This window comes from Lissotriton helveticus, chromosome 8, assembly GCF_964261635.1.
Source record: "Lissotriton helveticus chromosome 8, aLisHel1.1, whole genome shotgun sequence".
NCBI classification, from domain to species: Eukaryota; Metazoa; Chordata; class Amphibia; order Caudata; family Salamandridae; genus Lissotriton; species Lissotriton helveticus.
In genome coordinates this window covers 983,190,016-983,208,099 of record NC_136069.1, presented here as the reverse complement: position 1 = coordinate 983,208,099, position 18,084 = coordinate 983,190,016, and the positions used below count along the sequence as shown (strand labels likewise).

Below are 18,084 nucleotides of genomic sequence, written 5' to 3'. Positions count from 1 at the left end.
CATTTAAACATGACCAAGGTTCCCAGAACCTCAGGAACACCACTTGGGGTTCAAGACTCTCTCCAGCAGAAGCAACCAGCATGGTCCTGGGTGGGTCCAATAGAACAGGTCAACTAAGCTCTGGTTGTGTCCCTTTAGTCTAAATGGATGTCAGCCATCTGGCCCTTGGAGTCCACTTCTTTGTCTTTTGGTAAAAGTGGGAGCATGTCCAGCCTTTCGAATCTCCTCACATGTCTCCACAACTGGTGCAGTCCTTCTTCTGTCTTCCACATAGTGTTTTGAAGACCGTGCCCAGGGGTGTCACATTTATGCCTGGCACTAGAATGTGGATGCAGGTGACTCATAGCCCCTCCCTAACCAATAGGGAAAATGTTACCAGGGCTAACACTACCCACTTTTACAGCAGTTCCTGTATGCCTGCTGCAAACAATCCAACAGTGCCCTTCTCTATATATATCCACTGTGCTCGCTAGGCCTGGGTAGGAAAGTGCCACCATCACCCTTACGCTGCTCCCTGTGATGTTTCTAGGTGAAGGGGGGGATGTGGTGCATCAACGTGAAGTGGCCTATGCTCCCGCCCACCAGCCCCTAAAAGGGAAGAATCCAATCCCGGCACTTGCCTGTGCCCACAACTCTCCTGGGCCGTGGGAAAGGGAGTGATGGCCTCTGCTTCACCTGGTGGAGTGCCAGACTCGTGGGTGTTGCTCCTCGAGCTTCTAGTCTTGGCGTGGTCATCTTCTTCCCACCTGCTGCAGTCTTCCAGGTAGCGGCAGGTCTCCAGCTCCTCCGTACAGGGTGCAAGTCTCGTCCTCGGCTGCCGGTTGCTTTCCGCTTCTCTCGCTGCTCTCTTTCTCAATGGCGTTCCTGGCATAAAAGCCCGCCCCAAGTCTCCGCCCCTTTTTCCTATTGGTTCTGGTCCGGGCGTTTGGATGGGCTGCCAGACCTACTTCCGGTCGGTGTCACTGTGGCCGCCATGTTGGAGTGGTCGACTCGCCCCACGATGGGGGAGAATCCACCGCACCCACCATGGCAAAACCTTTCTTCCGCAGCACAAGGCACCTGTCTCAAACTAGTGGTGCACGCAGGGAAATGAGCAAGCCCCTCTTGGTGGTCACTCAAAACTGCTTAAGGGGGTGGCTCCGCTCCCCCTGGGATTCATGCCTGGGTGACTAGGGGAAAAAAGAGGGGCATACACAGATGTTAGATATATCTGCCTGTGGCAGGTTAGGCCTCTTTGAAGAAAATTACGTTTCTGTGCAGTGTGCAGATGCTCATTCTGTCAGAGGAACGGAAAACTTCACCACACCCAAGGCCTTTGTGTCAGCTCTAGAAGCAAGTTTTCACCTCATCAAGGCAACCATTCAGCTCCAGGGTGATAGTTGGAAGCTCAAGCAAATGGTCTACAAGAGGCCTTAGACAAGCAAAAGATGGCTTTTAAAAAGTACCCGTTGTAAAATATTTAGTACAAATCCACCTTACCAATGAATTGGGCTTGTGATAAATATTTTAAAAAGCCCAAGAATAAACTTTCAAGCTGTTTTCTAAGTGGAGATAACAGTATTTAGTTTCAATATTATATCCCAATCTTTTCCTGTGGCACAGCTAACCCTGCTATTGTGAAAATAGCTTTTGGAGACTTGTCAGAGCAAGGACATATTTTACATTAAATCTTTTACATGTCTTACTTTCAAATATCATTCACCTCCTAATATTGAGCATTAAGGCCTACGTAGGGGTGACTTTGTAATATTTAAAAGGGGAGTTTTGAAGTGCCTAAATGGTCATTTTTACAGGTCAATTTTGTGGATTTACAACTGCACAGAGTGGCTACTGTAGTAGGTTTGCAGTCATGTTTTGCACTGTCATTCTAGGGATGGCAGTCCAGTAGTGGCATTGAAATTACAGGCCCTTAGCACACTTTCTAACAAAGTTTAGGGACTTAAAGGTAAGGTAAATATGTCAATCTGGAAAATAGCTGATTTTAACATGTTTTAGGGGTCAAAGAACACATATTGGCGCTTGGTTATCAGAGTCCTAGTACACAGATTAAAATAACACCATTAGTCCAAAAAATGGGGGGGGGGGGTCCTGTGAAAACAGCAATTTTCCTAAAGGTACACACTATAACAGATGTGACATTCCTCAAGTGAGCCCATGCCTAACAATTAGGAAAAAAGGCATCTGTCCACTAGTTACCCTCCTTGTTTCAGGTTGTTTCCATCAAGGGCGTCCCAAAATTAGGATATTGGAACTCTCACCCACCCAGGTGGCATCCCTCATGCCACAAATGTTTCATATTTTTCTGCTGTGCGTTTGTAGCAGAGAATTGCTGTGGCTGATCATCACTGCTGGTATATAGATAGACCTATTCTCTACTGAAATGTGTAATCTACACCAGCTTTTCTGAAAGATACAAAATATATTCTAAATCTTATTGATACAGTGAGTCAACAAACTGACACAACATTGATCATTATGTTAGATGTAGAGGCTTTGTAAGCAAGTTTAGGTAAGTGCCCACTATTTGCTCCAATGCTGATGGTTATGATTCTGATAGTGCACTGCAGTCTGCGCCCTGATCCCAGTGCCAGTGCTCACACCCTAAAACTATTATGTGAAACTTGCATCCCAAATTGACACTGACTTTACCCCCCTTATAAGTCCTAGTATATGGTACCAGGAGTACCCATGGCATGGGTGGTAAAGGGGTCCCCAGGGCATGCCACACTGTTTCTGCCACCCTGGATTACCCAAGTAAATACTGACAGCAGACCTGCCATTGCAGACTGCAGGAAGTGTACTGCTTGTAATATATGCCAAACACCCCTAAGGAAGGCCTCCCAACAACTAGGAGACAGGGTGCATTATATTAAAGGTATGGCCACATAAGTGCAAGCTTATATGCCCCTATAGTGGCCTTTACAATTAAAGGACACTATAAGTGATAGACGGTCCATAGGATAACATGGGCTGGAACCTGGGCAAACCTGAGGTTAGCAGCTCCATTATCATACCGCCTAAATATGTTGTGTTTTTTTATCAACAATGTGCCTTCTCACCCCTGGCACAAATCTCATGTCAAGTATGATGTGGCATGCACCCAGGTGACTATCTTAGAGGTTGCCCACCCGGTTGACCCAGCTTCTCTGTGCTCTGGCTGGCAGCACGCACATGCTACAGCCAAGACAGGATTCTGACCTCATGCCATGCATTGTGATCACTCTCCCAGGAGTCGGGTACAAAAACCAGGCCAGGAAGGAGGTCACACCTCCCACCTCGCAGGAAGGCTAGTGAAGTGGCACATCAAAGCAGTGAGCTTCAAAGGCTGCAACACCTTTGGTATGCATCAGGGCTGACTCCCAGAGGAGGAAACAGCCCTCCCCCTGCCCCAGGCTTATTTGCACCCGGACATGTGGGAAAATAAATAATCATGGAGGTGTACACACCCAGAAGGCTAGCCACACCTCCAGGGTGGGCATCCTGGTATGTACACTGAAAGAAGGGTTGTGCCATTTTTAGAAGTGGCAGAATAGAGGGTTCTGGGTAGAAAATTTGACTTACACCCTAGGTGTGGTTATCTTAGGGGTAGATTTCCCACTGTGCAACCAGACCATTGGACATTTGCACCCACATCCCTAACACTTCTAAATCTAGGATTTAAGGGCAGCGCCTGGCACCAGAACCTCAGTTCTGAACAACCTACATTGAGGAGGACAAAAAGACCCATGCCTGCGACAACAGCACTTGCACAAAGCAAAAAATGGACGTGGCAATGCTTCTGGACAGCCTGGTCGAGATTCATTCTAGGCTATCACTCAGTTCCCTTAGACAGAGGGATCTCTATGGAAGCCTGAAGCACCCTTAGAGCCCCCTGCAATTGTGACAATGGTCCCCTGCAAACTGCAGGTAAAACAATGCTCCGGATCGACAGAATCATTGGCCATAGGGCCCTCCATGGGATCAGCCAAATGCAGGTGGTGTAGTGCATTGTGGGAACTGTAGTCCAGCCTTCCACGAAGTTACAGGCAGCTAATGCATTACTCGGGACCACAGGACGTTTAAGAACCTTTTTCCAAGGATTACCACTCCCAAGGCTTGCTGGTCGCCAGTCTAGAAACCAAACTCGGCACTCACTGCTGCACCTAGAGGGAACTCCATCCTGACTACGCCAACACTCTATATGCGGGAATTCCTGCATACCTTCTTCACAGGTTACAGCTGGTGCAAAATCAGGCAGCACGCCTGATCTACCATCAACCTAAGCACCAGCATGTCTCGCCGCTACTGCGGAGCCTGCACTGTCTTCCGGTGGCTAAGCGTTGCACCTTCAAGCTGGGCTGCACGGTTTTCAAAGCTCTGTCTGATCTGGCCCCTGTTTTCACTTCTTCTAGCCTGAAGCGATATGTCCCCTCCAGAGATCTCCGTTCCTCCTACCACAACCTGTTAGTCATCCCTAAAATCAAACGAAAAAAACACGGCGGTTCTTGTTTCTCCTTTTTGGCCCCTAAAACCTGTAACTCCCTCCCGTCCGCTCTCCGACATTGCCCTACCTACGACTGTTTTCGTAGGATGTTGAAAACGTATCTCTTCCAGTCAGCCTTCGAATAAACACACGTTCCTGCCCTCCGCATTTGTTATGAGCGCCATGAAACCGTTTGGTGACCAAGCGCGGTATACATTTTTTTAACATAACATAACATGACCTTCGACCAATGTCAGCAGCCACCCTGTTGTTATGTTTTTGCATCTTGTTCCCCCACAGCATAGTGTGAGTAGTAAAAGCAGCTCTTCCGTGGATCCCGCGCAGCACCAGGGACAGCCAGGACAACTTTGCACTGGGGCTCCATGGGCCAGGTAAAATTTAACTGATGGTTGTGGCCTGGTCCTGGGACAGGTAAACAACGTTTACAACGAAACTTTTTGTCCGCAGGGAATTACAACGTGGTCGTTAGAGCAACTGCGTTGTGATTCGGTATACCATTACTCCGAAAGTCTGAACAACAACTTGTGGAGGGGGGGAGGGGTTGGATTTAAAATCCAACACCTTTCCTACTGTCCGCACAGACTGGAGTGGAATACTAAATTATACTATTCCAACATCCAGCGATCCCCCTCCTCAAGTCGTTGTTCCGACTTGCGGAGTAATGATATGCGGAATCACAACGCAGTTGTTGCAACGACCGCGTTGTGATTCCCTGCGGACAAAAAGACTGCGGGATAAGGAGGCATATTCCCTGGGACCTGCATCAACATTATTCTGCAAGGGTAACACACAACTCAACCTGCAAGTGACATATTTTCACTAGCAGTTTTTCCCATTGACCGCAATGCTACAGTTTCACTATATTTTTTTTACACTGATTTTATATTGCTTCTAAAATCTATAACTCCTTGTATATGTATGCTACTCTACATTTTGGTTTCGAAATCTACATAAAAATACACTCTTTTTATGAATTGGCAGTTGCAGCCGGCATGGCTCGCGGGTGGAAACGTGGGCAGGTGGGATCAGGGGATCACGCGGGGCTCGCGATGGCAGGAGGGAGCACAATTCTTTTTAAAAATCACTTACCTTGCTGTTGCCGAGTCCCGCTTCTCTGCTCCTGCTCTTCTGCTCTGACTTCAGGAACATGAAGCAGGCAGCAAGGCCCCTTTCCTAAACCAATCACAACCCTGCAATGCAGTGTTGTGATTGGTCTAAGCGCCATGACTCGGTGCTCAGCCAGGGGCTGGAGGGGTGGGCATGTTCTCCATGTAGGCTTTAATGCATCCTGCATGGAGGAGTCGGAAAATGCGCATGACTGGTTTGGGTGCCCCGAGAGGGCTGACCAAACAATCATTGCACACGTAAGAGTTGACAATCCACTCCTCCGCTGCCGAGCTCCATTACCAGAGCAGCCCGGTCCACCAGCAAAGGAAACATATAATGATAATAACTGAAAGGTGTTATAATTTTATGTTTTTGCTTCTAGAACTGCTTGAAAGCAGTGTGGCAATGCTCTTCCACCATAGCGGAAGAGCTGCCACTGTAAATCGGTGTTGGATTTGATGACTTATCGTCCATGTTGGTATTCTGAAACGCTTAATACATGATCCTCTAGTAAAGCCTGACTGCTCTTTGCCACACTGCCAGGACTGCTAAGGATCTCTGGCCACATGTCAGCCCCTTGTAAAAGGTACCATGGGTACCATGGGTATCAAGGGCACTGTGGCTAGGGAAGGCCTCAAGGGATGCAGCACTTATTGTGCCACCCTTAGAGGCCCTGTACCTTTAAACACCCACACTGCCATTGCAGGTTGCGTGTTGTGGTGTCCCTGTGTGCTATGCCAACAACCCACTGCCCTGGAATAGGCCAGCCACTTCTCTAGCTGGGTGCACTATACTAGTGGTGAGGGTACAGGTGCATGAGCCCTGCACCCCTACAGTGTCTAAGCCAATTCTCAGACAGTGTAAGTGCAGTAATGCCATTAAAAGTATATGGGGCTGGGAGTTAGTCATTATGAACTTTACAGCACCACAATGGCTTTACTGAAAACTGGGAAGTTTGGTATCAAACTTCTCAGCACATTAAACCCCCCACTGATGCCAGTGATGCCAGTGTGGAGAAAACTCACAGGTACCAGGCCTAAAAGCCCGTGGACCTATGGTACCTTGTTCATGAAGGTGTAGAGCGTCTTTGCGCTAAAAGGTACTCTCAATTATGGTACCTATCCCCAACTCCAAATTATGGAGAGAAGGGCTCCGTTGACATCAGCTCGGTAACAGGAATGCAGTTAAGTATCTGCCTCTCTTGTGGTGCGTGACCTACCCCTCTGTTGCGGTCTGTCGGAATGGACTACCATAGGTCCACGGGCTTTAGGCCTGGTACCTGTGAGTTTTCTATTCTTTATATATTGGTATTTGGTCCTGACGAAGTGCGATTGGATCCTTTGGGGACCAACAGAGGCACGAAACATGTTGATCTAGTTTTTTCACTAGAGCACTTATCCTGAGAGCAGCGGCTAGTCAGACAACCGCCCCTTATATTTGTTCTTAGAGGGAAACTCCAGGATCCACACCTCTTTTAATTAACCACCTAGACCCCTGAATAAAAGTATATTCTGGGTACTGGTTGGTCATTTTAACTTCCTCACTCACCTACTTTTTCATAGGCCCTCACACCCACATACACAACTGCGGCGACTCCTATAAAAGAACTCCGCTAAAGAGCCCTCTCGTGGGGCTTGTGAGGGACTGCAGCGCCACCCACACGAGGAGCACCGCCCTATGATGATACAAGACACTCGCGAGGGTGTCTGAGGGCACTAAGTATCAAAGGAGACATGCCTTCATATATTTATAATCAGTAACCCTGGGCGTAGTGAGCGTAGTGGGGCTTCGCGAAGCTACGCAAAGTGGGCGAGAAACTACGCCCACCTGCGCACTTCGCGTAGCCCCACTACGCACCACCCGCCTCCCTCCCGCCCTCAGTAAATACCCCCTTCAATGTTTAAATAAGTTTAAAACCACTTACCTGGTCCGCGCGCGTCCCGGGGCTCCCTCGTCTCTTTCAGTGCCCGCGTCTTGAACCCTAATGCGCACGCGTGGCCGCCCGCGCATGCGCATTTCTAGCGAGAAATGCGCATGCGCGGGCGGCCACGCATGCGCATCAGGGTTCAAGACGCGCACTGAAAAAGACGAGGGAGCCCCGGGACGCGCGCGGACCAGGTAAGTGGTTTTAAACTTATTTAAACATTGAAGGGGGTATTTACTGAGGGCGGGAGGGAGGCGGGTGGCGGGCCAGCTACGCTCGTCCACGGAGCATGCGTAGTGCCGGCTACTACGCCCGCACCGCAAAATGCGTAGCAGACGGCACTACGCATGCTCCGTGGACGGAGCGTAGCTGCCCGCCCACCCCTAAAAATCAGTCATTCTTCTAGAAGTACAGGCCAGCTATTGCAATTCATCTGTAACAGTGTCTCTCAGCTTTTCTGAGAGAAGTTTGTCCAATAATTCTTCACTTACATTAAGATAACATTCCTCTTATTTTTTATTGTTATCTATGAAACAGATATGCAGGGAAGATCTCGGCTTATTTAAGACTAGGCCTCAGTGAAATTTTCTTAATTTCCTCTGAAGAAATTACATTAAATGCCCAAAAAATACATTGAAATGATGTGTTATTACCCAACATGCCGATCTAGCTTTCATGCTACAGAAATAGTGCAAATGTGTGTATATCATGAACCGAAATGCTATTTTTACGGTGCTCTGCTCTGGTTTGAGGATGACTATTTGTTAAGATCGTTTTTGTACAACATTTCCTAAGAACTTCTAATTAAAAATTATAAAACATGCTAACTTCATAACTCTGTATATCATGCAAGTAACATCACTGACATAACTTGTAACAAAACCTCTTAATTTTGAAAAACTTTGCATGGTTCAGAAATACTGCAAAGTGATCTGTAGAGGTAAAAATGTTGTTTTATGGCACTGGCTAAATATAAATGATGGAAGTAGCATACTTTTCAAGGGATTGATTATCAATGCATGATGTAACTTTGATAGCTTCTTAAAGAGCCAGTGACATTGAGTTCCAGATGTATGTTTACGCCACAAAAAGCATTTGCAATAATTTGAACACTCACAAATGAGATAACCACATCACCGGAATGCAAAGGAGCGCTTTGTCTAATGACAAATTTTGCTGGTTAATATACGGAGAATAAAACTCACAGTGATGCAAACAAACCAGGACCTCCAGTTCCTCAAAAAATCCTAACCCGTACAATGTGAACCTCACTTCTCACCGGCTAATCATGCACTTGTCCATTCTGGCAAAGTTAAGGGCGTCGCTAACCAGCTTAATTAATAGTTTATATTAAAATCAAGGATATCCAAAAGTAAGTGGGAACCTAGCAATTGCTGTCAAATAATGGAACACAATGGTTCATCCTATCAAAAGAGTCACTTTATGGAAATTCTAAAAATGGCAAAACGTGGTCTGTAATTAAAATAGAAACAGAGACAAGAACCACAGAAATTATTGTAAAGATGTTTTAAGACTGTTTTATGTTGACGAGGCACAAACTCTATACCGCACATTGTGTACAGCTCAGTGCTCAGTACAGTGAGGGCAGGAGGATTCAATTTAATAATAAGAATAGCCGACAGGATAAAAATAAAAACAAACGGGCCCCTAAATTCGAAAACAAGTGATGGGAACGTTTTCAAACGAGCTAAAAGTGCAAACAGAACTGTCATAGCACAATGATTTCTGTAAATCCCCAAGGTCTTATCAATCCATTTGGATTTAGGTAATATCATTTGGTCCTGGCGTAATAAACTGTAGTTCATCAACAAGATAAGAAACATTTATGGGCATTATCTCAAAGGTAATTTAATGCTGAGAACACAATAGGTACAAAAGGGGGTGGTGATGGACGGAGCATCTGAACCAATCAAACACTCACACCCAGTCAATAGATCTGGGTTTGATCCATCACCGTTCTTTAGCCCACTCTGCCCCCCCAGTTCAGACATGGCTATATGCAAATCAGTCTGACCCTGTGCCTCATGGGAACAGTCCAGCCCGAACTGCCAAGCCATGCCTTCCCTGGACCGGAAACAAGCTTCCGAGGACCGGTTTCTGGCATTACAGCCATCTTCAGCCCGGCCTGCTTGAATCCAGTGGCAAAGTGAGCAAGGGACTCACGTGTGAGCATACCCTGCCACACTTATGGCGGCCAAAGCGGTACAAAAGGGGGTGGTGATGGACGGAGCATCTGAACCAATCAAACACTCACACCCAGTCAAAAGATCTGGGTTTGATCCATCACCGTTCTTTAGCCCACTCTGCCACCCCAGTTCAGACATGGCTATATGCAAATCAGTCTGACCCTGTGCCTCATGGGAACAGTTCAGCCCGAACTGCCAAGCCATGCCTTCCCTGGACCGGAAACAAGCTTCCGAGGACCGGTTTCTGGCATTACAGCCATCTTCAGCCGGCATGCTTGAATCCAGTGGCAAAGTGAGCAAGGGACTCACGTGTGAGCATACCCTGCCACACTTATGGCGGCCAAAGCGGTACAAAAGGGGGTGGTGATGGACGGAGCATCTAAACCAATCAAACACTCACACCCAGTCAAAAGATCTGGGTTTGATCCATCACCGTTCTTTAGCCCACTCTGCCACCCCAGTTCAGACATGGCTATATGCAAATCAGTCTGACCCTGTGCCTCATGGGAACAGTCCAGCCCGAACTGCCAAGCCATGCCTTCCCTGGACCGGAAACAAGCTTCCGAGGACTGGTTTCTGGCATTACAGCCATCTTCAGCCCGGCTTGCTTGAATCCAGTGGCAACACAATAGGCTGCATTGTAATCTACTAAATTTAATAAAGAATAAACAAACGAGTATAAGGCCCTGAGCTCGAAAGATGGTGCTTTACAGGCAGGCGCTGGGGCAAGTTCAAGATCCGCAAAGTCTACAAAATTCCAATGAGCAAACTTGATATAAGACAGTGCCTGTTCACCTTTCTTTGCTCAGTATGTCCTACATGTATAGCCAGTCAAGATCTAGTGTCTTGGTTAACAGCAACAGTAGTCGCTAAAGTTCTTAAAATGTCAAAAGGAATTTACATGGAAATTCGGAGATAATATATGAACGACAACAATGGTCATGGTGTCTAACTATGCTTTCATCCTTGACAAAACACGATTCAACTGGTATAACTTAGTTCACTCATTTTACAATTTAGAAGTTGTACTCAAAGCACTAAACCAATGCAAAAAAATGAAAATAAAAAACACTTCCCCCAATATTTCATGAGAAATTTGTACTGAGAATATGTGAAATCCCTAAAATAGTGAAGGTTTGGAAACACAAGTGCACAAAAAAGATTAAAACCAATTCAACAACTAACATGTTTTTTTAGAAAAGTGCACAGTGTCCCTTCGTCATAACACACCAATTGATTTCCTATAATTTATTGAGTTGTTGTTACAGAAACTACTCAAATGTGTGTTTTAGAGATACGCGTTTGAAAGTTGGCAATACTGATGTGATCCGTCTACTTCGAGGTAATTTCCCCTCACTGGGATACTCTACACTTTTAATAATGTTGTTGTTGAATTTGTTGTAAACCTTTTTGGTTACTTGTATCCTCATATCGTCCGTTTTTCATGGGTTTCACTTATTCTCTGTATAAATTTCTCGAGATTTTTTTCCCTTTTTTTTGCATTTATTGAGTGTACTGAGTAACACCTAGCTAATGTCAAAATGCATAAAATGGGTTACACTAGTTGAACCGTTGGGACCTATTTACAAGCCCCTTGCTCCGCCCGTACGTCACTTTCCTATGTCATTGTCAATTGCCAAGTTTCCTTAATGGCCGCCCTCCATGTACCAACAATGCTTTCATGATATTTCATTTCATAAGACCATTAATGTTGACTAGTCACTAGATTGTGGCGTAAGCAGAACTGTAATCTAAGCTTTCTTACACATCACTTCCTTGTACCTTGTATATGTCTTACCTGCTTACAGATATGGTCCCACTGTGCATTGAGTTCTCGGAGTTCTTTCTGCAGCTTAGATGCATACTCTGGTTCTGCGTCCATTTTCAGTGCATGCCCGACATCATTGATCTTGGTCATACTGGGCTGAAGGGTCTGGATATCGTTTACCACAGTCTGCAAAAAACATGGTGTTCTAGGTCAAATATGTCCACAAACATTTACCCAGCGGATATGCCCTGGCAACATTGACAGAGTTCTGAGAGCATTGCTCACTCGTGGCAGCATTAGACTCATTAACCATGTGTGAACCTGCAGTGGCTCCACGTGGGTTCAGGCCATTGTGGTGACTGGGACCTAAATGCAGATAGTAAGGGAGGAGCACTAAACTAAGAAAAAGAAGTTGGTGAATTAATTTGTAACTCTGGGGAAATGCCAAATTCATGTAATGTTTCACCGATAGTTTAGTATTAAAATGTCATAATTTATTATTAAAAATTAATTTCACTGATCGGGCATGTTTCAATTCTATACATTTCTCTTTCGGTAATACTATGTGTTAGGGTTACGAAGCTGACAACGTGATTTTATAATAACTTTTACGTTTAAAGAAAATTACATATCAATTGTAAATAGTAATTATATGCTCTACACAAGGCATCGAATTACAATTGAATTCAAACCATGTGAGAAAAACATTTAACTCATTTGTAAATGTATGTAAGACGCGACATCTTTAATAATTTCAAACACGTGTAAAGAATGTTTGACACGATAACGTGAATAATTGAGCTGGCTCTCATTCTAAAAGGTACAGCACAGCAATTATTTAAATCATAAATTCGCACTTATAGCGAATCGTTAACGTCAATCTTTTCATTGGAAAGAAAACGTGATATGGTGCAGGTGAAAACAATTGCTATCATTAATTTATTATATTCTATAATAGGGTGAGAATGGCTAACATGTTTATGTGAAATATAATTATCATACGTTTACAGAAAAACAGAATGCAATTAAAAAGAGACAATTAGAAAACGCAGTAATGAGATGTAACAGTAATAAGCACACAAATTGGCATAATCGGTGATATGTTTTTGAGATTATAAAGTAAACTTCTCAGGATAAATTCACAGCTTAAAATCAGTGAGAACCACGATACCAACATTGGTTAGGGCATTAATGTGCCTCTCTTTTGACACTCATTTTTGTGTGATAGTTCCAGGAGTGTAGCTTCCATTGGCACAGCAGGTGCAGTAGCACCGGGGCCTGAGGCCTGTAGGGCTCAGTCAACACCTGATTATTGTTGTATTTCATAATTCAGACAGCAGTCATGGCGTCTATTTCCTTCCTTGCATAAGGGCCCAAGACGCGCCAACTATGTTACTGGATAATTTGGAGACGTACATACCACACAATGACATACTGTGAAAACCCATTCAGCATAATGAAAAGTCCCGTTTTGTTCATAACTGGGCATATTGCCATGAAGAACTGTTGGCCTCAAACAGTTGTTTCCTTGAATCTTTGGACAGTGTGAATATACTGGATTGATTTCCGAGGCACACTTTGGCCAGTTGAATTCCTACAACTGATCGCAATCCTAAATTCTTTAAGACTAGAATTTGTCTGAACCACTCTGCCTTGTTTAATGCTACTAGTGAAGATGATATGTCTAAGATTGTGCATTTCTAAATTAAAGCATGAAACTTCACAAAAGCGTTATTCATACCCAAAGTGTCTTTTTAAGCATTGTAGACCATGTCCACCTAGGAGCCACAAGCCATATGTTTCCTTATCTAGGCCTAAGTAGCAAAGTGACCTTTTACCTACATTTGTCCTACCTTGCTCCCACAAAATGGTTCTAGTACTGACCTTTTACCCAGTTGATTGGTTTCCTTGAAACTAGCCTAATTCATTATGCATGAGGATTCTTACTAAAATACCCAGCACATAACGCACATAACAGTATTAACATATTCTGTACAAAAGTCATTGCTATCTTCATACTAGGGGGAGAGGCCTTCTTTGCATAGTTACAATTATTGATTTAGGCTTATGTACATGATCGTACTAACAACATATTGATTGTGGTAGTACCTGAGGCTAGCTTTTTGGTATAAGAAAGCGCACCTTTACTAGGTAATTAGAGGAGACGCTTCCACACTAATACACAAGACACGGAGGTCCCTGCATGCTGAAGCTTCAACACGCAGTGGTCTGACACCCTTGCGGGGTGTCCAACTCATGACCAAGACGGGGTCCTTTATTCTCCCCCATCACGTACACTTATGAAGGGCCCGCATCGCAGGAGTACACTTGTTACTGTCATGTTTATATGCCTGCATATATTCGTTGTTTTAGCACCATAGTAGAAATCTATCTTCTATTTACTCTGTTGGTGCTTGTAATCTCTTATGTTAGCTTGTGTTGATTGGTTGTCACAGCTTACATGTTTTATACTATAATGAACCTAGTTCAAAAAATGCTTATTGAAAATGCCCCCAACGTTTATTCTGTGTATCTCTCTGAGACTGAGTGAGCACAATTGACTAGGTGAAAAGTACTGTACTGTTTCCATGATCCCTGAAGGGTTAAGGGTTGTCATGTTCAATGGTTGCCAAAAACTATTCAGTCCTTGGTACGGTTCAGGGGCTTATGGTGGCACTGTGAGCTAGGTTTACATATCCTGAGGGGGAGTCCAGAATTAGTCTAGCTACCAATCCCTCAGTTTATCTTGTCCAACAAATGCGCAGATCCTATGCATCTTTAGGAACTACATGACATGGCGCAAACAACGTTGCTTTGGTTCCTATTTAACGGTCAAATCTGAGTAGTGCTTTATCAGAGACCCCTACTCACATTTATCCAGAGATGTCTGGATTGGGAAGGAAAATCCGCTGCAGCTAACTAGGTATATCCTATGTATTGGCTGCAGGTTTTTCAAGCTTGAAGGATCATAGTCCCCCACCCGGTGCAGTGTGGACAGTGCTGCGGGTACAAGGAAAGAAGAACAGGAAGTTGCTCTTAACATTACAGAAAATTGCAGACATGCAATTATTATGAAATTATTATAATACGGACTCCCGGCAATGGGTAGTGGTGTTACCTTTGGGATGGAGGCACACATAGCATGGACAGAGGTATTTTGGAATTTGACCCAAGAAATTACCGCCTGCAGATTCACGCACACAGTTGTTTCACACAGATGCTGCAGACAACATACCTGAAGAATACTTTCCATATGTGGATGTAGAAGTTCCATTAAAAATTCCAAGAGCATATTAATTGGTTTACAGGTCCTACCGTACACCACAACAAATGTGAGATTTGTACCGCTCAGCAGAGATGGAGCAATCTGGCGGATCTTAGCTTCTTCCATTCCACAGCTAGAGATTGATACATTGTCAACAGCACAATTACGTACACTTTACTAAGACGTAGTAAAACTATACAGAAACCTTACTCAGTTTGTAATGTGAACACTTATAATTCAACCTGCACGGATTACTCAAGCTGGTCAACCTCAAATGACTACGACAAATATAAGCCCACAAACGCTGAACGGGATTATGGCTAAATGTGAGCAACTGCTGTTCTGGATAGACCAGAAAATAACACAGCTTGAAGCAGCATTTTCCCATATGGTCCTGCAGGAAAGACACATAATACTAACAATTTGCCAATGGGCATAGCTCCCCCAATAGAGGATTGCACCACTTTGGGTACAGTTTTTACTGCTGTTTATACCAGAATTCATGGTACCCCCTCAATAGCAGTTATACCGGAGAACATCCTTTACGACGCAACTATTACCCCGCACTACCATTACAACGCGGGGATTACAACGAAAGTCGTTACAACGACTTTCGCTGGAGGGCGCTGTTGGATAGGGAATAGTTTAATTTTCTATCCAACACATTCCCTACTATCCACGGGGACTGGAGTTGGAATAGAAAATTAAACTATTCCACTATCCAGCGCCCCCCAACGCAAGTCGTTGTAACGACTTGCTTTGTAATCCCCGCATTGTAATGGCATGCGGGGTAAAAGCATGCGTTGTACTGACATACAACCGTTATACCAGATGTCTTGAACCAAATACAGAATGAGTACGACGGAACCTGCCCATGACATGTGGATGAAACTGATGGGCAATTATGTTAGGTAACATAAAAGGGGAGGCAGCAGCGGTGGCTACACACGTACGCCTGAGTGAAGTTGAAGTCAGTTCTGAACAACAGGAGCTAGAATTTCCAAAGATTACTGAAGAAACCTATGCTTCATGCGGTAAAGATAACTTGGGAGCTAGACCTGGGAAACCACACATTGCGGGTAATTCTGAAAAGGTTAACTCGAAACAAGCACCCGATTTTTCTAAAAAGAATTGGGATAACAAACAATCATAAAATATTAATCAGAATACATCACAGTCACGGGGTGGGTCTCCTCAACAGGAGCCCTCTGAAAAAAGATATAAACTTAGAAACCGTGATATTATTAAAAAAAACTGACAGGTATCAGGATACTGCTACACATTCCTCTCGTTCTTTTCTAAGTTTATCAAAACACTTGGAGAGGGGAGAATGGTCAGAACACAGATCAGAAGAGCGAGTCAAGCTGAAAGGGGAGACACATCACCCTTCATATAACATTATCAAACAAGACAACATCAAAATTAAACCACAATTTAAAAGGTAGCTGTCCTTAAAATAAGAAATGCCCAGGCTACTGAGGACTCTGCTGCTGAACAGTTTTCTATGGAGTGCCCTTTGGGGTGTAATTCTACCAGCTTGCTCCGACTTTGTTTCAGAGTCACTCAAACATTCATACGTGTGGGGGAGGATGTTAGCGCTAGCTCCTGCACTTTACCGCAATCATGTAGGGTGGGATGCTGAGTCACCTCACCATGAAATCCCATTAAAATCTGCTCCTACTCAACAGAGGCAGTACCCAATAAAACATGACACAAAGAAACAAGTCAGGGAGATCTTAGATCAACTTGAGTACCAAGGTGTGATTGAAAATTGCACCTCTCCGTGAATAATGCTTTGTTTGCCGTAATGAAACCCGAAATTCATACTGTCTAGTTTTAGACTACAGGCATTTGAACACATGCACAAGAACATTTGCAGTACAAAATGCATACAGTGCTGCATTAATGAATAACATTGTGCGTAAGAAATACAAAACAACACTAGATATCTCAAATGGTTTCTTCAACCAAAATATAGTGCCTGGAAGCAGATATTTGACAGCATTCTCGACCCTCAGCTCTTAACACAAATAATGTAGAGTGCCCCAAGGGTACAGGAATAGCCCTGAGTTGTTCATAGCAAGAGTAACAGAGTTACTTTAAAATTGTGACAAAGAGTCATTGTACTACATAGATGATATTTATCTGGTGGAAAATGAGTTATTAGAACACTGGAACAGGGTGAACAACATCATTCTGGGGAACACCACTTGTGGGCTAAAAATTTAACTTTAAAAACTCAAAAATTACCCACCTCAATGTCCTATTTTTAGGATATGTGCTATCAAGTGAAGGGAAAAGCCTGGCATCTAATTTTTTTGAAAAATTAGCGCTGCTCCAACCTCCAAAGACTCTGTAAGGGTTATAATCCATTTTAGGATTCCTGAGTTTTGTCAGAACATACATTGTGGATTAGGAGTAAAGGTTAACCCTTGCTACCAGTAGCAGCCGGCAAAGGTAAGCCCAGTGAGGCGGTGGTTGGGGTGGGGCATGTAGCGGCAAGGAAGAAGCTGACAGATGAGGGAATATGTGTCATTTATTTATTTAATTATACCTATTCTGCCATCAGCTCCACCTCACCGCGTTTACCTGTGCCGGCCTCTGCTGCTTTCTACGACCTAATCAGACCTGATTTTTCAGTTCAACATTGGGCACAGGAACAGATAGAAATCCTCTGTTCCGTTCAAGCTGACATCATAGCTTCCAAACACTTACACACGTTTAAATACCACTAATTTGGTGATCCGTGTTGTCGCGCGTCAATCAGTATACACTTACATCACTTTCAATGAAGGCGAAAGAGCCCCCAGAGTATACAAATCACATTTGTACAAGAATGCTGAAATGCGTTTAGCATCCATGGATGCATGGAAAAGATACTGACAGCAGTACAAATTTATTTAGTGATAGAAAGAGCACCAGCACTGGGGAAATGCATAATTGTTTTGACTACAGTACCAACCTTAGAGGTTTTTTGCAAAGCAAGCGTTCCAAATGCAAAACCACTGCATCCACAATGGATACAGTGGGCTAATTCTCTTATTGCAACAGATGTGGCTACACTTTTGATTCTGCTATAAAAACACTAGCATTCCTGCCGTACATAAAAGAATATCCTCTCCCAAATTAAATAATGCCTCTAGACCAGTATGGGGCAGTGAGCTAAATAACGGTGATGGATCAAGCCCTGATCTTTGGACTGGGTAAGAGTGGTCTGCTTAATTCAGACACTCTGTTCATCACCACCCCCTTTTCTGAATCGTTTTTGGCCACTATAGGTGTGGCAGGGTATACTCAGACATGAGTCCCTTGCTCACTGCTCCATCAGGA

The 18,084-nt window shown here is 44.2% G+C and overlaps 1 protein-coding gene across 7 annotated transcripts in view; it reads right to left on the bottom strand.

Moving 5' to 3' along the window:
* The window catches only part of DMD (dystrophin), a 6,826,337-nt gene that overhangs the window by 4,668,029 nt on the left and 2,140,224 nt on the right, over nucleotides 1–18,084 (bottom strand). For all 7 annotated transcript variants that reach the window (XM_078657819.1, XM_078657824.1, XM_078657821.1 and 4 more), the window contains exon 25: nucleotides 11,520–11,675. In XM_078657819.1, coding sequence (XP_078513945.1) covers nucleotides 11,520–11,675 — 156 coding nt within the window. The remainder of the gene's footprint in view (nucleotides 1–11,519; nucleotides 11,676–18,084) is intronic.